This window comes from Schistocerca piceifrons, chromosome 1 (genome assembly GCF_021461385.2).
Source record: "Schistocerca piceifrons isolate TAMUIC-IGC-003096 chromosome 1, iqSchPice1.1, whole genome shotgun sequence".
NCBI classification, from domain to species: Eukaryota; Metazoa; Arthropoda; class Insecta; order Orthoptera; family Acrididae; genus Schistocerca; species Schistocerca piceifrons.
The window spans coordinates 848,172,920-848,199,730 of NC_060138.1; the positions used below are offsets into that span (position 1 = coordinate 848,172,920).

The 26,811-nt window shown below is 38.3% G+C and overlaps 1 protein-coding gene across 2 annotated transcripts; it reads left to right on the forward strand.

Moving 5' to 3' along the window:
* Positions 1–1,540: 1,540 nt before the first annotated feature.
* LOC124715598 (probable nuclear transport factor 2) lies at positions 1,541–25,618 on the forward strand. 2 transcript variants are annotated; one of them, XM_047243108.1, is made up of 5 exons: positions 1,541–1,821; positions 7,996–8,067; positions 12,522–12,620; positions 13,144–13,291; positions 24,702–25,618. In XM_047243108.1, exons 1-4 carry the CDS (start codon positions 1,714–1,716, stop codon positions 13,255–13,257), a joined length of 393 nt encoding a protein of 130 aa, XP_047099064.1. In that variant the 5' UTR covers positions 1,541–1,713; the 3' UTR covers positions 13,258–13,291; positions 24,702–25,618. The 2 variants fall into 2 exon arrangements, with proteins under 2 accessions (XP_047099064.1, XP_047099063.1); XM_047243107.1 differs by lacking the exon at positions 13,144–13,291 and having other exon boundaries at positions 1,544–1,821.
* The last annotated feature ends 1,193 nt before the right edge of the window (positions 25,619–26,811 follow it).

The following is a 26,811-nucleotide window of genomic DNA, read 5'->3' on the forward strand; positions in this document are numbered from 1 at the left end:
AGGGAGCTACCATTCACACAGGACGCCACAGACTCTACTTACCCCATGTTTCAACATGACGTCACTTCAAATAGTCATTGTTATAGTACAGGCTACAGCATTAGAGCTGTGAATGAGTTAAATATGAGGACGACGAAACCCAAACGTTGGATCCGAAAATAGATTTCCCACAGGATAAATCAGCGGCAACAAAAAGAATAGCACTTGGAGATGAAACTGCTGTTTGCTATGGCAAACCAACCAACGGCTGGCATATAAATATTATCTGCAAACTTTTCACATTTGCAAGATTTTAGAATGTTATTGCAGTCATTCATGAAGGCATTTCTAATAACTAATCTTTAGATTAACAGCTGGCAATAGACAATTGGGGGGTTAATTGGCACATATAATTCACAATTTATACGGTGCTTGGCCACACAAATCACGAAGTTTATATGACTCGCTTTTTTAGTTACACATTAAGTTTAACTATCTATTTATTCAAAAACCTTTTAATATTGTGAGTTACATCATTGGGCAGCAAATGTCGCGCACTCCTATGTCTTATAGTACCAGAATCTGCGAAAGAGTATCTGAAGATAGCTGTTTCACTTTTTTCTGTAATTAAATGAAAACACACTGAAATCAAATGGAGTACAGTAGCAGTTGCTCCACAATAAATATAACGGAATGCTAGTTTTTCGATATACTGCCCTCATGGAGGAGTGGTGAAAGGAAAGTTTTGCAACAAAGTACAACCGAGCTGAACTTTTTCTGGCATGACGTAAGTTGCGTCTCGTAAGTTGTGGCGCTAAAAATTTGATGCTCACACATGCAAGTGCATTGTACCACTATCTGGGGCGACTCTTTTGTTGCGTGTGTGAACCGGGCTTTGTGGAAAATCACTCAGTAAAGAAAGTTTCCAAGTCGTCACAGAATTTGAAATTTGTCACGAAAACAAGACAATAAAAAAAAGACAAAGAAAAGGCAAATGCTCAAAATCCTCTTGTATAACATATGTTGCTATACTATGGGTGAGGGCGGCGATAATAGGTTGGCTTCCGATTTTAGCAAAGGACGACATATTTTCCCGCACCAACGACAAAACTTTTTTCCTCAGAAACGTTGACGTAAATTGCTGTTCCGCGTCGTTGACGGCCTGTGGGAATGTCGCCATTTGAAATGCATTGTCGAAAGTTTGGACGTAACGTTCCGTTCCGTCAAATGTGAATCAGCCCTTACGACTTTCAGTGCAAGTGTTCTATACATGATTTATATATCTGTTCGATTACTAGGTTAGGGGAAAAATGTAAATGACCTATCTATACTCTTATTTCCAACTTCCAATATCTGTACGACTGAAGAGCAGAGCTGACACCTTTACTGCTGTCAGTGCGCTGCGACAGTGAAATTATGAAATAACACAACAAATCTCAGACATACTATCGTATCTTCACAAGCTCTACGACGAGATACGACCTCATAGTATATTGTTTTGTGGGGTTTGTGTTATCGAGTGCGCTCTAGTAACGGAAGTCTTTGAACTAATATTTGAAAAGAAAATCTTTGAGTTTCACAACTGCTGCTGCCATCTAATGGCACACATGTTTGTGTAGTGTTTCTGAAAGTTAAGGAATAACTAAAAAACTATCTTCGCGTAGAGACTCTGTGTGTTTACGTTCAGTTTTCTTGATCGTCTTTTTTTGTGTGTGGTTAATTGCTGTGATCAAAATGGCATTAAATCCTGCATACGAAGCGATCGGGAAGGGTTTTGTTGCCCAGTACTATGCTCTTTTCGATGATCCAGCTCAGCGGCCCAATCTGATTAACATGTACAACGTACGTATACAGAAAAAATCCTTGATATGTGTGTAAAGTTGTTTTTAAACATTGATGTATCGGATCTGTAGTTTGAGAAGGACTTGATGTTTTGTGCAGCACAATTTGAAAACGTTAATTGACGAATACCAGAACTTGTTATTCATAGCAACAAGCCGGTACTTTCTGCATATTTAAGGTCGTACAAACTTAACTGGAAAACGATGATTCATTTTATCTTAGTGGGCTTAACGGAACGGATACATTGTTAATAATCATTCTGGCTTTCGTTTACATTGCCGAAGTGCTATGTTAGTACACACACTATTACAAAACTGCAATATTTATAAGTTATGATCTCTTTGCTCGTCCAAATAAAAGCATATTTCAAAACGTACAAAGTCGCATGTGATAATATTGATACAGACGTTGTGAACACTTCTTGCTGTGGTAATGTGAAGATATAAATTAGAACATTTTTGTCGTGTACCAAAGTAAAAATCATTGTGTATTGTGATGTTTACCTGATTGTTCGAAACAAGGTAAATGAGCCGTGATCAGAAGGTTGCTTAAGCCTGGTTTGGAACATTCTGGATAGGATAGTCTTTGAAAATACATACTAGTAAAAAAAAGAATCACCAAGTAGGTTTTTTTTTTTTTTTATATATGGTGCACTCCTGTCACCTATGCTTGAGGGTGATCAAATAATGTACCTTTATTTCATCATTCGGTCAAACTGTTATAGCAAATATAGTGACCACCATGCAATAACATCTGGCTGAGTAATTAAGTTGTAACATTTATGCCCTTGTTTATATCTTCAGTCAGTCATCTACAAGGGCCTTCCTAGTGTGATAAGAAAAATAATCTTGTGTGCAGTGTGTCTGCTGATACTTGAATGTTGAAAATTAAACACAGTAACATATCTCCAACATTTTGATAATTGAGCAACTACTATCCCAATCAGGGAGAAAAAGTAGTTGAGTCTGTTGTATTTTCATTTTGCCCAAGGAGTACCGCTTTCATTCCCAAATACCATCACCTGACCATCCTACGTTTTGTGAAAGATTATAATTGAAATATTGGTAGTGCATTTCACAACATGAATAAGAAATTATTTCACACTCATTAGGCATGCTACAAACCCCCGGCTCCCCTCCCTATAAACGATGGACCTTGCCACTGATGGGGAGGCTTTCATGTCCGAGCGATACACATAACCAAACCATTGGTGCAACCACAATGGAGAGGTATCTGTTAAGAGACCAGCCAGATGTGTGGTTCCTGAAGAGGGGCAGCAGCCTTTTCAGTAGTTGCAGGGCAACAGTCTGGATGATTGAATGATCTGGCCTTGTAACATTAACCAAAGCGGCATTGCTGTGCTGGTATTGCGAATGGCTGAAAGAAAGGGGAAACTACAGCCACAATTTTTCCCGAGGGTATGCAGCTGTATTGTGTGGTTAAATGATGATGGCATTCTCTTGGGTAAAATATTCCGGAGGTAAAATAATCCCCCATTCAGACCTCTGGGTGGGAACTAGTCACGAGGACATTGTTATCAGGAGAAACAAAACTGGCGTTCTATGGATCGGGGTGTGGAATGTCAGATCCATTAATCAGGCAGGTAGGTCAGAAAATTTAAAAACTGAAGTGGATAGCAGGGGATACAACTGTCGGCTTTGGACATTGACGTCACAAGTCGCCAGAGAGCAGTTTACCATTTTTGCTTTTGCTGTTATGTTTCAGTTTCGTTTTTTTACTGATTGCTTAATAAAGTGGATCTGTTTATTCTATCTCGTGAGATTTTTTTTTAAAACCCAAAAAACACTTATCAGCTACTGAAGGGAACTACAACACTAAGAAGAATCGCTTCTCGTTTGGCGACTTGTGACGTCATTGTCCAAAGCCGACGGGTTGTATCCCCTGCTACACTAGTCCCCAGCTGCTTATAGCCTTGGGAGAGCCAGCCACAACAAAACTCTTCCATTTGGTGCGCCAGGGTATCTGTCTTGTCTTGTATGACCCTCAGACTTCAAGAAGAACATAATAATCACGATTTCAAAGAAAGCAGGTGCTGATAGATGGAAACATTACCGAACTATCAGTTTAATAAGTCATGGCCGCAAAATACTGACACAAATCCTTTACAGAAGAATGAAAAAAACTGGTAGCAGCCGACCTTGAGGAAGATCTTTGTGGATTCCAGAGAAATTTAGGAACACGCGAGGCAATACTGACCCCACGACTTCTCATAGAAGATAGGTTAAGGAAAGGCAAACCTATGTTCGTAGCATTTGTAGACTTAGAGAATGCTTTTGACAGTGTCAACTGGAAACTTTTTCAAGTTCTGAAAGTGGCAGGGATAAAGTACAGGGAGCGGAAGGCTACATACAATTTGTACACAAATTAGATAGCAGTCATAAGAGTCGTGGGGCACAAAAGGGATGTAGTGGTTGAGAAGGGAGTGAGACAGGGTTGTAGCCAGTTCTCAATGTTGTTGTAATTCTGTCAGAGACAGTAAAGGAATTGGAAGAACAGTTGAACAGAATAGACAGTGTCCTGAAAGGAGGATAAGTTGTATCTAAATAAAAGCAAAATGTGGTTACTGGAATGTTGTTAAATTGGGTGATGCTGAGGAAGTTAGATTAGAAAATGAGACAAAGTAGTAAACAAGTTTTGCTGTTTGGGAAGCAAAAGAATGGATGATGGTCGAAGTAGGGAGGATATAAAATGTAAACTGGCTATGGCAAGAAAAGTGCTTCAGAAGAAGAGAAATTTGTTCATGTCGAGTACAGATTTAAATATCGCGAAGTCCTTCCTGAAAGTATTTGTATGGAAGTGAAATGTGGACGATAAACAGGTTAGAGAAGAAGATAGAAGCAGCTGCTTTCGAACTGTGGAAATATGGAAGCGTCCGATTCCGCCCGTCTGCTTTGACCCATGACGTCACAAATATGGTGGAAATGACCATAAACCACGATTCCAATATGGCGCACATGCAGTCGGTATGTACACATTATGAGGACGAAAATACATCGAAAAACAAACACACACACTTTCCACAAAAAGCCTAATGACACTAACGGAACAAGCGCAGGAAATGGGGTGTTTTTGGGTGGGGGCAAACTAAATATAATCAAATTTAGACACCCACCCCCACATAAAACCACACAAAACGACACGAAAAAAACCGACATCACAAAACTCCCCAAATACCACTAAACACAATATCATCTGGAATCGGACACTTCCCTTGACCTATATAGCTCAACAGCAGCTCCCGATCCCATAAATTAGGATCAAACATTTCCCTTGGCCTATAGAGCTCAAAAACATCTCCTGATACCAATGTCAACATACACAGCCACACATTGGGAACGAACACTTCCCTTGACCTGCGCACTGTTAATTTTATCCGTCATATCCATTCCTGAACAAAAACAACAACCAATTATTTTACTAAAATTACCACACGATGTACAGCGAAAAACACTAAATTAACCTTCACACAAAATCGTTAACTCACTGAAACGAATTCAACTACAAACACAGCCGACACTCGAACAATTCTGGATAATGAGCAAAAGCGAACTGAGCCCTTTACACCACATAAACGAAAACCCTGAACATACCACCAGAGAGCACAACAAACCACAACACGATGACATCTACAAACATGCCACACTCACAACCCAAACTCTGCGTCGTCATGACGTCACACACGACAACACCCTTACGTCACGGGTCAAAGCCGACGCGTGAGATCGGACGCTTCTGTCGACCCCTACAGAAGAATTCTGAAGATTAGATGGGTAGATAATGTAGCTAACGAGGAGATATTTAGTAGAACTGGGGAGAAGAGAAATTTGTGGTACAATGTGACTAAAAGAAGGGATTAGTTGATAAGACATGTTCTGAGGTGTTAAGGGGTCACCAGTTTAGCACTGGAGAGAAACATGGGGCTAAAAATTGTAAAGGGAGACCAAGGGATGAATATAGTAAGCAGTTTCAGGGGGTAGGTAGTTATTCGGAGTTGAAGAGGTTTGCACAGGATAGAGTAGCATGGAGAGCTGAATCCAACCAGTGTTTGGACTGAAGACAGCAACAATATATTCTACAAATAAAGACTGCAAATTATGAAACTTATTTCAGAAACTTCTGCAAGAGGGCGTTCTGTAATTTGTAATAAAAGATTGGTACATATCCCCAGATAAATTGGTTATTAAAGTTAAGGAGCATAATCTTTCAATAACTGTAAGTAGTTTAATATTACTGTCATGTCTTGCCAATACCTATGTTGTACACAATAGATGTAGAAGGATGCTTAACAGCTACAATGGCTAAGAAACAAAACATGCCTGAATGAGATTATAAATAATGAGAAGTATTGTGGAATACAGAAACAAGATTGCCTGTTGTGTAGATTGGACGAGATGTAAAGATTTTTGGACTTTCATTACATGTAGTTGAACAAGCCACGTTTTGGACTTTGGTAGCATAGTGTACTGTTGAAGCGGATGGTGCTAAACTGTCAGTTTTAAAATATCATTCTAGTAAAGGAAAGTGTTTTAGCATTTGAGAAATAGTGGCAAGCAAAGGAAAGTTTCTGTAAAAGAATGTTCTCTTGTCTTTTATTAAAGAGTATCAGAAAACAACTTGTAAAGCAAGGTGACAGAGCTGGCAGGGTGAAACAAGGGAAAAAGAGTTAACTGATACCAAAGCTGTTTGCAGGTTTTGTAAGCAAGTAATGTCTAGCAAGGTAAAAAGGAGGCTGCATTGATGGTGATTACAAACCAGAGAAACATATTGTACAAGTTATATTCTCATTAAAATAACTTTGTGATTGGTATTTCAGCTAGTTGAATGATTTGGCCCAGCCACCAACCAGTTATAACTTTCTCTTAAGTGACGTGTTTGCAGTGTTGCCTGTTTTTGTAGATATATGCAGAGCCTTGTCTAATGTGATGGACTGCACACTGGCAATGCTGTCCCCCTGCCACAGCAATCTGTCAGTGACTAAGTTATTTTAATCAGGTTATAACAAAAATGGAGGAACCTAAGCAAGTGGTAAGTTGGAATATCATGTTTGTCAACTGTTAGAGTGAAGAAGATTAAGCAGAGTTGTTATTCACATAGAACAGTTGCTATATTTTGAATCTTTAAATGAGACAGTGTGAATAGATCTCTTAGATTGTTTGTAGATGATGCATCTATTAAAGTCATTAGAGGAGCAAAACAAATTGCAGAGGTTTAGACAAGATAATTGCACGGTGTAAAAAAAGCCACAGTTGTACCTGAACAAAAAAAAGTTAGGTTCTCTGCGAGAGTATTAAAAACACTGTTAAATTTGGGTTGCACAATAAATCGCACAAATTTATAGGTTGCCGATTCGTGAAATGAGAGAAAAATGTGAAGTCTCTTGTGATTGGTTTTTCTAATTTAAGTATGATTCCATCATAGCCAACATTGCTCAATATTTAATGCACTTCTCGTTGTAAATGACTCAAACTCGAAAGTAAATTCAGAAATGTCATATTATGTAATGCATAAATCTAAAATATTGTTACTTATTATGCATATGCACCATTTATCAACACTGAATTGAATGCAAGGGGGAGGCAATATGTAAATTCTGCGTCAAATGCCTATGGCAAAATACTGCTACATGTATGAGATGATGGAACAGCTTTCAAGAAATTTGGAGAATTGGTTTGGCAAAGGAGTGAGCAAGAAGAAGATAATATTTATACAAAGAAAGACTGCAGCAAGTTGTTTTAAATGTCAGCTGTAGTAAATAGCCTATGCTGGTAGAAAAGGTGGGAGCGAGTACGTCAAGGGATATTAATCATATATTTGTGAGCCAAACCAGACACTGCAAGCAGATATTTGGCATTTTATCATAGTAGTAATTTTTTTCTTTCTGCTAATGTATTATGTGCATTATCATATCTTTCATCCATGGTTTTCTTTTGTTTTTGTATTTGTATACATTTTGTTCATTTGTTTTAACTCTTGTGATTTCATGTTTTAATGTCAGATGTTCAAGGAAGACTGTCAGTTTGTAAATAATTTTCTCGCCTGGTTTGTCACACTGTTATTGCATAGAATTAGTATCACTTGAATTAATAGGAAAGATAAATAATGCAGACATATGCAGTATGTTTAATGTTGATAAATATCTATACTGTTTTACAGACTGAGACATCTTTCATGACTTTCGAAGGGCTGCAAATACAAGGTGCTGTCAAAATAATGGAAAAGCTAACAGTAAGTTCAACTCTTAAAATACTTTGAAAATAAATTTAAGTGTTAGGATGTCTCTTCTGCAGTTATTTGTCAGGAGTGTTGCCCAGTATGTTCAGACAGGAAGAGAATAAAAGTTTTGGAACATGGTACTCCTTGAACACTGGACGGATAGATTGGATATCTAGTATAGAAGTACTGGTTTGGATTGGAGAGAAAAATTGATGGTGCAATTTCTCTAAAAGAAGGGACTGATTGAAAGGGCATGTCCTGAAGCAGCAAGGCATTGTCATTGTGTGGAGAGAAGGCTGATGGATAAACATAATAGGAGACAAATCTTGACAACAATAAGTGTGTTCAAAGTGATGCAAGTTACAGTAATTATGCAGAGAAAAAAGGCTTGCAGATGACAGTCAAGGGTGGAGAATTGCATGAAAAGTCTTCGGACTGAAGTCCACTACGGCAATATCCAATGATCAGTGTAATCTTTGCTGCTACACGGTTATTAGTTAAGTTGTGTGGGCACACAAGTAAATATATATTTCAGTTATAATTGACAGTAATATTAGTATATCTGAGATGTTGTATGACAGTAATAGGGTCCAAAATGTCGTTCGTAAAATACAGTGTTAAAATAAAACAGTGGAAACACCAGGTTGGAATATAAATAGTATTAGGAGAAGGATAAATCGGTATTCACCATAAAGATGACCTGTTGAGTTGCGGACAGGCACAACTAAGAGACTGTTCAACATTATAGTGTTTGGCCAAAGCCTTCTTCAGCAGAAGAAAACACACACATTCACACACAAGGAAGCACACAGGACTGCTACCACAAGCAGCTCTTGCCAGAATATGACTGTTGTGTGAATAGCAATCTGCAGTGGGTTGGGGAAGAGTGCGGATAACAGGGTACAGGTGGTGGGAGAGAAGAGTGCTGTCTGGAAGGATGTGCAAGGACTAAAGACTGTCAGGTGCAGTGTCAAGAGGAGAGGAGGAGGGAAGGGGAGAGGATGAGCAGGTATATTATCAGAGAGCAGCACATAAAGAGGGTGAGGGAATTTCAAAGGGAGGAGGTAATAGGACGAGGGGGCTGAAACTGTTGGATGTGAGGGTGCATGGACAGGAGGTTACCATAGGCTGAGGCCAGGATGCTTGTGGGAGTGGAGAATGTGTTGTAAGTATAATTTCCATCTGTACAGTTCAGAAAAGCTGGTGGTGGAAGGGAGGACCCAGATGGCCTGGTTTGTGAAGCAGCCATTGGTTTCAAGCATATTGTGTTTAGCTGCATTTTGTGCCACAGGGTGTTTTACTTTGTTTTGGCCGCAGTTTGGTGATCGCCATTTGTCTTGGTGGACAGGTGGTTGGTATTTGCACCAATACAAAAAACTGTGCAGTGATTGCAGCTGAACTGGTATACAACATGGCTGCTTTCACAGGTGGTTAGACCTTTGATGGGATAAGATATAAGTCTGTGACAGGTCTGGAATGGGAAGTGCTAGGTGGGTGGATGTCTCAGGCCTTGGTCTTCCACCTGTGAAGGTAGCCATGCTGTGTATATCAGCTCTGCTGCAACCATTGTGTAGCTCTTATATTGATGTGACTACCAATCAGCTGTCCACCAAGATGAATGGCCACCGTCAAACTGGGTGCGGCCATCCTGATTTAAGTTTTCTGTGATTTCCCTAAATCACTGGTTCTTCTAAAAGGGCACGGCCGACTTCCTTCCCCATCCTTCCCTAATCCGATGAGACCAATGACCACGCTGTCTGGCTCCTTCCCCAAACAACCAACCAACCAACCACCGTCAAACTGTGACCGAGAGCAAAGTAGACAATGCTGTGGCATAAGGTGCAGCTGAGCACAACACGCTTGATTTCAGTGGCCGCTTCACAACCTGAGTCATGTGGATCATCCCCTTCACCACCAGCTTTTCCGTACTGCACGGATGGGAGTTAACCTTACAACAAATTCTCCACTCCTGAAATTATCACCTCCTTCCTTTTCACATTTACACCCTTTCTGTGTGCTGCCATCTGCTGATGTACTTACCTGTCCTTTCTCCTTCCCAGTTTCTCTCCTTTTCCAGTCCCCATCCCCCCCACCCCCCCTCCCCCCTAAACCATGTCCCCCTCCCAACACTGTTCCGAGCAGTCTCTAGTCCATTCATGCCTCATTAGACAGTATTCTTCTCACCCGCCTCCCCCCGAATCCACACCATGCTACCCTCTCTCTTCCCTGTCCCACTCCAGATTGCTATTCACATGGTAGTCTCATTATGATTGAAGTTGCTGGTGATACTGATCATGTGTGCATGAGGTGTGCTTGCTTGTGTGAATGTGTGTGTTTTATTTGCTGAAGAAAGCTTTGATCAAAAGCTATATTGTGCAACAGTCTTTTCTTTGTGCCCGTCGGCAACTCAACAGGACATCTTCACAGTGAGTTGCAGTCTATCCTTTTCCTAATATTGTTGCAGTGTTGAAATGGATTTGCAGTATGCGTAAATGGTTTATAATGTCATGGTTAAAATAATTATTTAATTCGGAATAATAAAAGATGGTGACTCTTGAAATCCCAGCTAGAGAAGAGATTCTAAGATTTGATTAAAAAATTAAAAGATAAAAGAAAAATATTTTTTGGGAACTGTTAGAGGTGGAACAGTATTTTTGGGTCAAATCTAGTCTGTGATTTCAATTCTTGGCTTTGAGCCATGATATCATGTGTGACGTCATGAGTTTTAGCTGTGAGCAGCCTGTTATTATCTGTGATTTTCTTGGTAACTTGTGTAAACTATGCTGTTTAATCTGAATTTGTCACAATTTCCAAGGATGTGGTTAGGCAGGAACATAAGAGCACATTGGAAAATGAGTGAAACAAGCAGCAATCATATTAATATTTGTGGTTGTCACAAATATTTGCCCCCTCCACTCCTCCAGAATGTGATAAGACTACATTTAAGATTTATCCTTTTGGTATTGATCTGTCTACTTTAGCTGCATAGCTCAATTCAAGTTGTAAATTCTGTGTTTCATTATTTTTTTGTAATTATTAACTGTACCTTGTTACTATCTATTGTATTTCCCTTGTTTTATTGCTAGTGTGAGTCTGAAGGTTTTAAGGTGCATCTTATTTTCTCCCCAAACAGAACTCTACTTTCCTGTAGCATAACTGTATGAGCTATAAAAGAAGTTAGAGTAATAGAAAGGGAAACACAAATCAGCTGTAATAGGGAAACATTGAGATTCCCGAGTCAATATAATCTATACACACACCACAGTAGATAAATGAGTTTAAACTTTGGGACATGTTTCTCAGCAAATGTCGAGTGATATTAATATGCATGTACACACTCGAGGACAAATTTTTTTTTTTTTTTTTTTTTTTAGAAATGAACATATTGTTTGATTTGATAAAGTAAAATCCCTATGTGTTTATACTAAATTGTAGACGCTCTCAACAGTCTGGCACTTCCGCTAATCCGGTACCCATATGTGCGAGGAATGACTGGTTTAGCAAGAGTATAGTGTATTAACGATGGCAATCAGACAATGGTTAGGTAGTAGATGAGAGCTGAATAATCAAAAGGCATCTGCAGGTACAATGAAGTTGATGCACATTTAGATATGAAATGGAAAGTATAGTAATGAAGTGGAGTAGAAGTAAATGATGGAAAAATAAAAATTTGTATTTGGAGGCTGTGACAGCATTAAGTGACATGAGTCAGGTAAAGTTGGCAAGAAGGGAAGGAGAGCAATATGGTGAGATTGGGTTTTTCTAGTTAATGGATGCAGACTTTGATCAGACTAACAAGATGGTTGAGAGGTAGTTTTCTACTGGACAGCTATGCAACCAGTCACAAATTATCGTGGTCACACTTGTTACTCTGTCGCACATTACTCTACTTCAGGTGCCAGTTACCACACTCAGTTGCAGATGATGCTTGTGGCCGTTATTTTAACATTTGTGATTCACTTTCATTTGCAGTGTTCTTCAGTTCATCTTGTTTATGTTCTTAACTAGTTGTGGAAGTACACAGAAATGTGATGAGTTACCACCCTACCAAGCAAACCCAGTACTGCATGTTTATGAACAGCATGTGAGTATATCCAGAACAGGGACATACAGCTACTGCTGTCACGGCCATATTGTGTGTTTGTAGACATACAGGAACTGACATCACCGTCCCCTTCCCTAATTTCATTAATTTGATTGAGGTTCAGTTGGAGTATTATGAAGCTGGACAGTGTACTTTCAGGTCACTAGTAATGAACCTTTGGTTGTTTCCAGCTCATTAATGAATCCCTTTACTTGTTTAATTGTGGTGATGGTGGTAGCAGCAGCTGCTACTAATATTGGTAACTGTAATGTTAGTGACAGTATATTAGTATTTTTTAAAAATAATGTTATAAAGTATGAATATATGGATGGACCTTGTACTGAGAATAAATTTTACATTTATTATTTTTTATGTGTTTCAGAGTTTGGCATTCCAAAAGATAAACCGAATTATTACAGCTGTTGACTCTCAACCAATGTTTGATGGTGGTGTATTAATAAATGTCTTGGGAAGATTGCAGGTAAGATATTCTAAGATTCTGCTCCTCCGTCAAATATTTTTCCGCAACATCTTCTGTCTGTATGTGTATGAGAGAGAGAGAGAGAGAGAGAGAGAGAGAGAGAGACATTGTTAATGCAGAGGTTCATATGACAACATGAGTTGTATGAAGTTTTCAGAGGATGGGTTACTGGTTTTTCTATGATAAGACACTGTTAGATGATGAGCAGGCAGATAAAATTTAGAGGTGAATAATTGTTGAACTACAGTTTTTTCATTTTTCTTAACAGCAAGAAACTTAAACACACTGTTTTGACAGTAGCATGTGTCTAAAATTCCTGCTGTGAAGACTGAATGTTAGCTTAGCAGTCACTCTTAATGTGTTTTATGTACCCATCTGCTATCAGTACAATATTTGAAGAGTGAGAGATGGTCTGTAATTTCAGCCACTGTTATAATCATTCAGAATTGTCACTATCATTGGAAATGTATTATTCGTACATTTTTGTTAAATTTAAGATGGAGGAATATTGTATTCTGTGCAGACAGATGAAGATCCGCCACATGCTTATCTCCAGACATTTGTACTGAAGCCTATAGGAACAAGTTTTTTCGTGCAACATGACTTGTTCCGACTTGCTCTGCACGACACTGTGTAGACGTGAATGTGGCAGCACATCCCTCATGTTGCAGGCAAGACATTACTGACATTTAGCTTGGAATCAGTTCTGTAGCTTTTGTTCTGTAATTTCTTCACAACAGTAACATAAGTTTGCTACTGCATTGTGCAATGCCCTGCTTGTAATAAAAGCAGTATGATCAGATAATTTACAAACTATTAACATCCAAGCAGCCCTATTTCGTGCATCACTTGTTAATTAATATCCTTTATGTCCAACGTGCTTTCTAGGTAAAATGTGAATCATGTGGACATTACCTTCAGAATTTGTTCCACATTACTGGCATGCACAGATTTGTGTTGATTGGAGGTGGGTTTCATAGTCTTGAAAATCGATAAATCCTGATTTAGTTTTTAATACAAAATATCACATTAATGAAGTCTTAATTTAGCTCTCCAGCGATACTGTGAGGTTCTGAAACGCATATGTACATAACACCTAATTTTTCATTTGGGTTCAGTACTATCCCTTTGCGAATGTGTTCAGATTCAGTGGGGTACAAATAATTCAAATGGCTGTTAATCTCATATCCTTACACCAGTAGAAGCAAGGAATGTTCAGCACATTGAAAACTTGATTAATTCTCACAGGACAGGAGAGTAAAGCAGTGGAACTTTAGATTCCCACTGCCAAATTCATATTCTTGAGGAAAAACACTTTTTTCACAAAGTGCTGAGCATCCAGTGCACGTTGGTCTATTGATTATTCTCATGATTTTGAAACGCATCCCTGTTGGTTTTTGAATGCATTCTAAGTTGATTTCTGAATACATCATAAGTTGATATTTGAATGCATGCATACTGTACATGATGTCTCTGCCAGTAGCATCACCGTCGCACCTAGAAAGAAACTTTCCTGCAAACAAAAGGGGACGGGGCTGTACAAGCTGAGCGGAATAAAGCTGAACGGGTAAATGCCAATCGCAGTTAATTTAAGTGGTTGACTGGGTTTGTGAATGATCAGTGTTGTTATAATTACTAGCGAAAGCCATAGATTCAGACTACCAGAGTGGAAATAAATGACTAACAGGAATAACAGATAAGAAAAATTACGTGTTATCTTCCCTATGTATCTGAGAAAATGAAATTTTCACAAATATTTGGCCAGATCACTACACTAGTAAGGGCCAGTTGTACAGTCCCCAGCTAACATGCACGTAAGTTTTATTGTGGGAGTAGCACAGAAAACGCATTGTAGGAACACATAATAATGCCTAACCGGTGAATAAACGTAGGATAACTAAACGGGTGATTGTGGCAGGGTTAGTGAAGTTAACTGGAGAATAAGTTTCGACACGAATGAGGAAGGAGAAGGAATGAGGGTATCACACAAATTGTGGAAGAATATGACAATTTCAAATTTATACAAAAATTTCGTACCACTGCTTTTCGATATTGTGCTTGAGAAGCTACTGCCTATGAATGAAATGTGAAACTATTTCCTAACATAAAGCTTTTTGCTTGTAGTAGGCCTCGGCATTTGATATTCATACTTCATGAATTATATGACCATTTGTTCCAAAACCGTCTCGTTTATTTGGTGTGTATTACAATTACTGCAATATCAGACCGGCCTATTTTGTTTTATCTAGCAGACAGTGACAAAATACACATAATAAGCTCAAGAAATCAAACCAGTCGTGGGTACTACTTGTATTAACAGCTTTTTCAGTATTAGACAATGACATTTCATGTTTCCATGTAGCAAAACATTTGATGAACTTTGATGAGGTAATAGATTCTTCCGCAGGAAGGGAAGCACTCCTGAAAAGCCGTAGCAAGTTTAGAGAGGAAAAGTAGCAAGTTTAGAGAGGAAAAATGCTAGGACTTGAGGTTTGGAGAAATGTGCATTGTCTCGCTTGTCTCTTGCCTTTACTGGTTTTATGTATCCTATATTTAATATGTCACACAAAAGAGAAAGTTATTAGCTAATAGGCAATAAATAGTGCTAATTTTCTGAGGATTTCTTGTTCTCTCGGTTACAAATAATCCCATCCAGTAATAATTGCGAGTTTGTTTTAAGAGGGGCAGGATCTCAAACCGGCCGACTGGGAGGAGGAGAGGCTCCATGGGACATTCTAATGTCCACTGTCCTGAGTATAGTTTGATGGCATCCATTAAAAAACAAACACATTTGAATTCGACAGAGTGAAATACAGTGACATGCGATAGAGCAGTGCTGTGTGAAGAGGCGTGGCACTGCACTTTGGAACACTTAAAGACCAAATAATGTGGCTTACATTTTCCTGGAAGCTATACATTTTATGTATGAGACTCTTCAGAAAGATGTGCACTACAATGATCATTTTTTGAAAAGTCCATTTAATTTTTGACGTCCTACCTCAAACACTAGGGGGAGGGGGGGTGTCACTATCTAGTATTGCCTCTGTTTTGAAATATCGTAGATCCGGGATTGATACACAGAGCAGTCAGAGTTGTAGTGGGGAGTTGGGTAGTCTCCACATGACCCGTGCTTAAGTTTAGTGATTTTGCTGTTTCCTCTTTGTTTATTGCTCTCATGTCAAATGAAAACAAGGCTTTCTGTAGCCGGCAGCTATCAAGTGAATTAAAATAGATTCACATAATTACGAAAGGTTAAAATATGTTATTAGTTTCAGATTTTATTTTATTTCCAGCATACTGACAGTCAAGCATTAATCGCCTTGCAGAACAATGAAGTTATTTTTGTCAGTTTGCAAAAGAAATTTGGCTTTTATTAACCTTTTCTGCTGAGGGCTGTCCATTTATTTAAAACGAAGTGTTTAATTTCTCACTACTGGCTAGTTTAAACTGTTCGCTGCATTTAAAGTGCACATTTTCATCTTCTAGCATTTATGGCATTATGCCATAATAAAGAACCAAACATGAGATAATACAGTACTGGTACCCCGAGAAAATTTACATCTGAATCTGGACATACGAGTGTGCACTTTAAGCTGAATCGTGCATTTTTTGTATGGTTCATGAGATTCTGATGCTCTTGGAGTGTCCTCTGATGTCTTGTTTCTTTTATGACATAATGTAAGATCTTTTAATGTTTCACACGTACAAACATACGGGCTTCCTGCATCATCATAACTGCACAGGCACAGTGACATCTGTCAACTGGCGCTCTCTGGCAACTGCTGAAACAAAGCTATTTCTAACAGGTCAAGGGAAAATATTGTGAATGGTGCTTTCAAAAGTGTTGCTTTCAAAGTAAATTTCCTTTTGTGCAAGATGAACTATGTGCGAGAATGTACGATCAATTTCTTAAATCACAGAGTGTTTGACTCTCATATAAAAATCAACTCTTTCAGACGACCTTTAGAAGAATTTAAAGCCTAGATGATCAGACATTTATGTCATCATCAAAAACTTTACTGGCACATTTGTGTGATGTATCTTAAAGGGTAACACGTTTAAAAAAGATCAACATTATGTGTGAAAGCTTTTCTTTTCTTGTAGCAACACTATGTATATTAATTTAAACCATTAACTTTTCCTATTTGTTTGGTCACGCTACTTGACAGTGATGTTGCTATTGGCTGACTACATCACATGTCCTATACTCTGAATATCTGCTGTCATCTGCTGGCTATATCACGTGACATGAGCTATGACTGGCTTACAAAAGCGCATCGCAATCTCTATTTCAATGCTTCAGAAAGTAGCATGCGGTGTTTGGTGGAATTCGAATTTATATACTTTCATAATACGAAAACATGCAGCGTACATGTTGCTGCACATCATAGATCTTTCCGAAACATGCGCCTCCCCCCCCCCCCCCCCCCCCCCCCCCAACTAAGTTTAGTTTTGTAAAGTGCTGGTAAATTCTACGCAACATATAAAACAATAACAATTCAATGGATCGATAAGTTTTACAGTTCCGAGGAAAGGTATACAGTCATTTAGTGTGGAAAAAGTGTGTTTTCACCCGGAAGAAAGTGTATTTTTAACTTGGAAACCCGGCAAAAATCCGGGAATTTTTTTCCTTGTCCACGTGTACACCCTGTGCTAACACTATCCAGGTAATTTTAGTGCAGTGTCGAATCACACAGTGTATGCATAGTTGATACACAAACTGGAAACAAATGTCTAGGTTTTTGATCTGCTAAGCATTTCCATTTACAGCAGGAAGAGAGAAAACAAGGGAAACATGCACCAGATTCTTGAAAATTAGACATCAGGCGAAAGAAAAAATTGTAAGTAACTTCATGTTTTGGATATTGTCTCAGTCCAGAGTGCTGAATTTCATACTGATGGGTATATCTATGTTCTGTTATAGATTCTCCCACTCAGAACTTGTGATAGCTGGAGAAATGACCCCCTTTGTTTAATGTTTGTCTGTGCCCCAGTTTTGCATTTCGTTGTTGGTAAGCCTCCCCTTTATCTCTTATATGGCCAAGAACTAGCCTTGTTGATTGAACCATTCCAGCATTTGTATGAAGTGATTAAGTAAAACCACGTGAAACCTAAATCAGGATAACTGGACAGAACATGAGCTTTCACACATCCAAGTCTGGGGTTCCTGTTTTAACAAATGCACCATTTCAGTCTGTCATATCTAATGTGCAGTTCTCTTAGATTTGTGCATACTCGGAATGAGTTAGTTTAATAACATAAAAAATAATTATGCACTGTTCATTTAGTCAAAACCCCATAAACTTCTGCTTACTTCCTTGTTTTCATTCATTTAAAAGTATTGCGAGGGAAAGGCGTTGGCAGTGATATATATCTGATGAGTCATAAATAATGAAAAATATTCAGAAGTCCTCCTGGTGCCATGTGGTGCAAGAAGTCAAGAGCAGTTGCCACTTCTTATATTGTGGACTTATTTACCATGTATTTTCTATCGCATATTTTTCACAGGACATACCAAAGTCATCCATCATTGGAAAGAAACTGGAGAAAGCTCAATTGATCATAGAGTATAAGTAGTTATTTACAGCATTATTAACCATATGCTGCCAACATGAAAGATCAACAGTCTTTGTTTCATGAAGGTTGAGCTGGAAATGGAAAGAGCGGCAATTGGCTCAAGAAAGAATTCTGTTTACTATAGCATTGCGCTGTTTTTTTCTACCATACGTGCTCCAACCCAGCAGCTGAAGATGAATCCCTCACAGTGATGCTTCTGTGGCAACTTTCACAAATTTGCAGTAGAACAGCAAGCACCTGGCCTGTGAGCTTGCATAAGAAAGATCAGGGATTGTAAGACAATTGTATGAAGAAAAAGTTCCCAGGATTTACCTCCAATCAGGGAAAAAAATGTAACTCAGTGAGTGAAAATTGAGGTGTAAAGTGCATTTTTGCCATCTCTAGCATTTAGTGACCAGAGCTGACTGACAGAGTATGTTGTGATGACAGAGAATTTGCTACGAACAGTTGTATAGAACCAAAGAATAAGCACAAGATCTTGCAGCACTTCACTAGAAATGTCACAAAGCCCCATTGTGTGCTAACTCTACAGTTACTCTTCCATTTCTTTTTTACTTCCAGAAGGTGCAGGTATTGTTGCTGATAGACAAATTTTCCACTTTGGCAACTTCATAGTAAGTCAGCAAACACACACACACACACACACACACACACACACACACACACACACACACACACCTCATATATAGTATATACGAGCGGACAGAAAAAAACCTCCCCAGCACACAAGTAAGAGGCTGTCAACAAGTATTGGGTGTCTAGATCTGGTGATATGTTAAACCTTTACCATTATCTCATAGAACCACATGTACTACAACCAAGACTGACAGGAGAGCAACGTTAGCATCACTTGAATGAATGCTTCTTTGTCAGAATTATTGGAGGATATGGCCGGGCCTGTTGCTTGGACCTAAGTTATTTATGGTATTCTGAGTACCTGTAGGTCTACTTGTTAATTCCACGTGGGAAAAATATATTTAAAAACAAAGATGATGTGACTTACCATACGAAAGCGCTGGCAGGTCAATAGAAACGCAAACAAACACATACATACACACAGAATTCAAGCTTTCGCAACAAACAGTTGCTTCATCAGGAAAGAGGGAAGGAGAGGGAAAGACGAAAGCACGTGGGTTTTAAGGGAGAGGGTAAGGAGTCATTCCAATCCCGGGAGCGGAAAGACTTACCTTAGGGGGGACAGGTTTTACACCGGGGGCGGTTACATGAAATCCTCCCCACTCCACCAAGAGTCTTTCCGCCGTCCACCTAACCTTCGTAACCTCTTAGTTCATCCCTATGAAATCCCCAAACCCACCTTCCTTACCCTCTGGCTCCTACCCTTGTAACCGTCCCCGGTGTAAAACCTGTCCAATGCACCCTCCCACCACCACCTACTCCAGTCTTGTAACCCGGAAGGTGTACACGATCAAAGGCAGAGCCACGTGTGAAAGCACCCACGTGATTTACCAACTGACCTGCCTACACTGTGAAGCTTTCTATGTGTGAATGACCAGCAACAAACTGTCCATTCGCATGAATGGACACAGGCAGACAGTGTTTGTTGGTAATGAGGATCACCCTGTGGCTAAACATGCCTTGGTGCACGGGCATCACATCTTGGCACAGTGTTACACCATCTGGGTTATCCGGATACTTCCCACTAACACGAACCTGTCAGAACTCCGGAGATGGGAACTTGCCCTTCAGTATATCCTCTCTTCTCGTTATCCGCCAGGCCTCAACCTCCGCAAATTTTAAGTTGCCGCCACTCGTACCTCACCTGTCTCTCAACAACATCTTTGCCTCTTTACTTCCGCCTCGACTGACATCTCTGCCCAAACTCTTTGCCTTTACAAATGTCTGCTTGTGTCTGTGTATGTGCGGATGGATGTGTGTGTGTGTGTGTGTGTGTGTGTGTGTGTGTGTGTGTGTGTGTGTGTGTGTGTGTGTGTGTGTGTGTGCGTGCGAGTGCATACCTGTCCTTTTTTCCCCCTAAGGTAAGGTCTTTCCGCTCCCGGGATTGGAATGACTCCTTACCCTCTCCCTTAAACCCACATACTTTCGTCTTTCCCTCTCCTTCCCTCTTTCCTGATGAAGCAACCGTTGGTTGCGAAAGCTAGAATTTTGTGTGTATGTTTGTGTGTCTATCGACCTGCCAGCGCTTTTGTTTGGTAAGTCTCATCATCTTTGTTTTTATATATATATGCGCTTCCCCCATACCAACTAACCGTGATGCGTAGTGCTATCAGAAGAAAACATAGTGGACACTGTCTTTGCTCGCATTTAGTTGCTCAGCTGCATGACGCTATACACTTTGCCTTATAATTTACGGCAACATACACAAGTTGTGGAGTCACAGTGCTCCTGTCTTCTGCAGGTGCACAGGAACCCTCAAAAGCACCCTTCACATTTCTCGGTTATATGAAAGTTGGTTACTGTGCCATTTATTGACATACTATTATTGTATATCTGTGAAATTTTTTCCACATTTATGATTTACCTTATATTTCTGATCATTTGATCATTTGGTATTTAATGCTTAGCATTTGGACCAAAAAAGAGTTTGTGCTGTGAAGGTAGCTTGAAAATTTTGAGTGGTATGTGGTCATTCTCATCATAGAATTATGTGAGCTCTAGGAAAATACACATTTTCTCTGAACTAATAGTGCCCACTGAGAGCATCCAATAATCGTGGTTACTGAATGTGGTATGGTACCTGACACTGCAGTACTTCATGGTTACTGGTTAGCTGAGAGACCAGCTAGTGTGTCATGTCTGAAACATATTCAGCTAATGTGTATGTATGACACCAGTGTCCAAGGCAAAGCAGGTAGCATTTTGAATTCATTTGGCCACACCCATCTGAAGTACAAACTTTTTGTTACTACTACAATGCTAAAGCCATTTTCTTTTGTTATACATTGATACAAGGTGTTTATGCTTACTGCAGATTACTTTATGCTGATAGGGGATTTTTGTTAATATTACATTTAAGTACATTATTTCACTGTTATGAGTATGTGCCATTAATACATTTTTTTATGTTGAGTCCTTCAGTGTTGCAGTTTTCACAATACAAAAATAGTTATTTTAGGAGGGATGTGAGTGATTGTCTCAATGTAAATATAAAGAAATAAAACTTACAGGGTTTTTAATTTGACCAACTGCCTGTCTAGGGAAACTGTTTTAAGTGGAGGGTTTAGTATATGGATACATATTTTGACAAGTTCTGTTGGTACTTCATGTAAGAGCAACAGCAGAAAATGCTCAGTGTGTTTCTGGCACATGCTTGTTACACTTTTCTCAATGATTTGCCAGAGCATGTAATGTTCACACAGCAGTTGCATGTTATTGTGCAGCATGTAGTTTCAACAGCTGGTTGGTATATTATTCCAGTGAAAAGCTTTACATATTTTGTGGTTTTTGGAGTTGCAGTATGCCATATTTGCAGTTAAATTTAAAAAAAGAATGGTGTTTGACAGTTGCATGGATGCTGTAATTAATGGTATGCCTTTTTCTGTTTACCCAGCTTTTTATCTACCAATAGTCCAGACATCAGTACTTGACAGAGTGATAGTATGTTTTGTGTTTTTGTGTTACTCTAAATTTGAAATAAATACATTCAGGGTAGTGTAATACTTCTTTAATCACTTTGAATTCTATGTTATTAACTATCAACAGTTGTTGTATTTGCTATAACCTTCCTGCTAATCAAGACAAAATTATTGATTTTTTGAACTCTCTTAATATATCTTCCTTTCAGTGAGATAAACTTGAACTTGGCATTATAGAAATGAAATGACAGTACATTAATTTTTGCAACTCCATTTTCCTTCTTAATAATGTAAGGATATAAAAGGTGTTTGGAGTAGGGGGAAGTCATAAGATAATATTAAATGGGCAAAAGTGTGAAGCACACAATGTCTGCAGTCTATTATATACTCTGCTGTTATTCCATCAAACACATTATTTGAGTTGCCTCTGCTGAAATGAATAAAATTATTATTTCCACATTTTTCCATGCATAGTGATGTGTATGACAGAGCAATATCCGGCTTTGAATTTCAACAAGCAATTGGATAAAATAAATAATAAAGATAAACAAAAACTGAGAATAAATATATGCAATTTCAAAAATTAATATACTGTTGTTCAATTTGTGTAAAATTGAAGTGAGGGTTTTTTTTTTTTTTTTTTTTTTTTTTTTTTTTTTTTTTTTTTTTTTTCTTTTGTATTTCTGATTGTGCACTCAGTGTCAAATTTGTCTCAAAAGATGGCCGTTGCAGAGACGGTACCTTGAAGTGAATTGTGTAGCTGTGTGAAAATTGTGCTGTATATTCTGATTTTTTTGGAACCCCTACAGCGTTAATGGAGTACATGTGTGTATTATACTACTTTAATGTCTTCGGACCTTGTACTGGCAGTTAGCATGATATTGTAGGACAGGCAGTAATGTCTAAATTGATAACCAGTTGATGTGTGTTCATTACAGGAGACACTCATCTCCTAGTCATGCAAGCACTGGGCTTTCCACATGCCATTCCAGCAAGGATCTGCTATGAGCAGCTTTGTTTGGATGAAATTGCTACCACTATACAACTTTTGTGGCCAACAATATGTTCACGATACTGTTGCCATTAATTAGCATTTATTGTCACAGCATGTAGCCAGGCTTCAGGTGGGGAAGTCATTTTTCAGTTCAGTGCTGGAACCAACAACTAGTGAACATCCGTATCACTCAGTCACCTCCTCAGTACAGGGTAGAGAAGTTACTGTCTCACCTGCGTATTGCTGTTCACTGCATGTCACGGGGTACAGAGACCAGCATGCGTGCAGGAACACCACTATTGGGCACTCTGTGCGTTTGTACTAATGTGTCATTATATACATTGGTACACACAGTGCGAGACTTCAAAAGCTACTTGATAAAATGCAACCTGGCATGCAAACAGGGCATCTTTCAGGCAAATTATTCTGATGTAAGGATGTAACTGTGAAAGTGTGCTCATTGGACCTAGTTCCTGCAAATCTCCAGTTGTGGACAGTTGTGCACCCTTGGGTCACCTCACAAACAAACTGCCTCTAAAGTTGTACCATGTAATTGCTCGTATGTGTATGCACACCTACATGTTTTTTTGGAAAGAACAGTAAAAATGTAAGCTACATTTTTCATAGATGTTCATAAAATAACCATTCCTAGGGAAGCTATGCTTTGATTGGCCCAGCAGCAATGTCAGATAGTATTGATCCTTAAATTTCAGAGAGGGAATTTGATCACTTGGGAACCAAGAAAAAAGGGCATAGGTTTATCACTGTAGATTCCAGAGATGAAACTGAAGTGTGTGTGAATAAAAGTGTATGTTTCAGTTATATATAATATTCGGTAGTGAACTGAAATATATGTGATTAAAATACTTACACGTGAAACATCAACTGGAAAAAGGAAATCATTAAGTTGCGAAACCATGAGGATCAAACCTATGTCAGGATTAAACTGACATTTATAGTTCCAGTAACCTCTTGGAATTTTATTTTTGAGGTCTCTCCCTCTCCACACCTGTGGTATTATGTTGCCAGTAGGGATTAACAAGATTTGGTTAAAAGGACTTTCATGTACTGTACATGCCTCTTTAAAGTCATTTCATTACCCATTATAAAGCACATGAAACCAAACATACAAATCTGCTATTGCATCGGCTTACAGCGAATTGGCAGGTACTATGCTTTGCACAACGAAAGGGCCAACACAGTGGAACCCGACATTGCTAGGCTGTCATTGTTATGTTGGTGGTCCATTCTGCTAGCTGTCAAATACCAGGCTGTAATGATCTCAATTTTCATGCAGTGTTAAACCCTCTAAACATTTTTTTTCCCCTTTCAGCTTGTAGTTCTAGTGTGTGTAAGTGACATGTCATTGGAAGGAGTAAATGGAGAAATGATAGGCAAAGATGTACATACACATTATGGATTATTGACGGTGTTTTGTTCTGTATACACATAGAGCAGAAAAGATAAGCAGAAGGCAGGAGAAGATACAGGATATTATCAAATTACTAACGATTGACATCTGTAAATAACTTTTGTCTCTGTTACACTATCTCAACCTTTGTACTTAAGAGCCGTCAGCCTAAAAATTCAATAATTCAGAAGTGTTGAGCGATTTTAAGATTATAGTGTTAAATAACACTTAAGCATATGTCTTGGCCAAATAATTAAAACAAAAAATAGGTAGAGCACTTTCAACTTCTACATAAGCATGTTGTTCATAGACAGGCATAGTTGTGTTCTCATTAGCATTTCATTAGTTACTGATTCGTTACAAGAAAGATTTACTTCATTAATAACCAAGTGAAAGAACTAACTTCATTTTTATGTGATACCCCTTTAAGGCCATTGCAGATTCTCACTATATTGTTTAAGCATTTATTTTGATGGAATTTGTATGCAAATCAACAAATCTTGTTACACACAACTTTCCTGACTCTTTCTTCCCTTTGTAACCAGTGTGACGAAGACCCGCCTCACGCCTATTCACAAGTGTTTGTGCTGAAGCCAGTGGGAAATTCTTTTTACTGCCAACATGATATATTCCGTCTGAGCATCCATGACAGCGCCTGATGGACACTGCCAAATGTGGGACAGCAACATGCCAAACCTGTGCCGCACTGCCGGTATGGGGTGTGATACAGACATTTGTATCTGGACATTGACCACGTGGTTTCGAATAAGTTACGTGTCACCTGTTACTCGGCCGTTAAAAATTTATGAGAAACATTGTTAAGTTTACTTCAGCGAGTCATGCTTTTGCAGCTTAACTGTGTCCGGAACCACATGGTTATCCGCTTTGTTTTCCTCAGTCTGTTAATTTCATTAACGTTGAAATTTTCTGTGTAACTCATGTTAATTGATAAAGATTGTATGCAACACGTAAGTTTGTAATCCGCAAATTTTAAATATAAATTGTGCTTAATGACACTCTGAAACTTAATTGGACCCAGCCTGTATTTTTCACTTTTTTGTGTTCAGAAATTAAGAGACTGTGTTACTGTATTCAATCCTCAAATTAAAAAAAAGAGGAAGTGCTTTCTGTTGTGTTTTTATATTGTAATTATCATTCTCAACCATTTTAATATTTTGGGGAAGTTATTTGTTTGTAGCTTCAGATATCTGCTTAGTGATTTTTAATAGTATATTCACCTTTAGTTTAATCATTCTTCAGTATGTCATTTAAAATATTTAAAAACAGTGGAGTATCCTTTTGCATAGGGCTTATGCATAACATTGGAAGATTTGTAATTTGTAGAGATGAGATACGCCAGACAGCTCCCATGGCTGTGAAAGTACATTTAGCACTTCATTATATTGAGCTATAGCACTTTGCCTCATTTGGACTGAATAAATACGTACTGTGATACTTGTAACTAATTTTTTATTTCTGTTTAACCACTTTGTTTAAATCTCGAGTGTCAGAGTAGTTTGTGTCAGTTTGTTCCAACCTGAACATTTTTTTGAATTTTTACATTTATATATTCGTAAGATTTGGACCATAAGATCCTCTGATGCATATAATCAAGAGTGAATTAATAAAAGGAAGTAGTACAGAATGACCTGTTGCATTTGGTAGTTTTACACTCTCTCTCTCTCTCTCTCTCTCTCTCTCTCTCTCTCTCTCTCTCTCTCTCTCTCTCTCAATCCATTGCTGTGTCATTTTAATTATATTAATTTTTTTAATAGCTCTTATTTTTTCTCTATAATTCTGTCTTCATTTGGAATCTATGTCCATGTGATTTCGTATATTTATCTGTTGTAATATTTAATAGTATAAAAGTAGCAATGAAAGATGAAATAATATACCAGTATTTATAATGGCTGTGTGACAGTCACAAAAGTTTATTTTTCATTATGAGGTCTGTTTATTCAGATGGTAATTGTCCTACAAACACTTAGGCATAAATTATTCTCACACCACGGACAAAATATAAATGCCATCTTTCTACATTCACATTGTTTTCTTTTTATCAAATTCAGAGGGGAGCACACTTTTTAACATAAACAATTTTGTATTTTCATTTCGTCACTTCGATCCAAATCAGGCACACCATATATTATTCCTAACAGTGGTGCACACAAAATATAAATAATTGAATGGATTTGTAATACAGCTTCACATTTAGCAGTTTTGTATTTATTTTTAAGTAATTAATGTGTGCCCTGAAGCTTATCGTATTTTTCACATACATTGGAAATATGTCACATGACTGACATGGATGATAGTGATTGAAATAATGTGGACAAAAATATAAAAATGATAAGGAGGAAGAAATTAAATCAGTTAATGCATAAAATTTATTAAAATCACATGGGCAAAGCACAAGACTTACTTTAACCCATATGCTTCACTATTGCTTGTAATAAATATATTTATTATAAAGCTCTCAAGAAATATTTTAAACTCTCTGTTATTGATTACTGGCCAAGAGGATCCATTTCGATGAACGGTTGTAGGGTGTGATACAAGGGCCCTAACCTACACCACTGTGCAAATTGATCTCATCCCTGGGATCTCTCCTTGTGCAAGTGATATCATAGACATAAATAATTTTTACATGGAGGT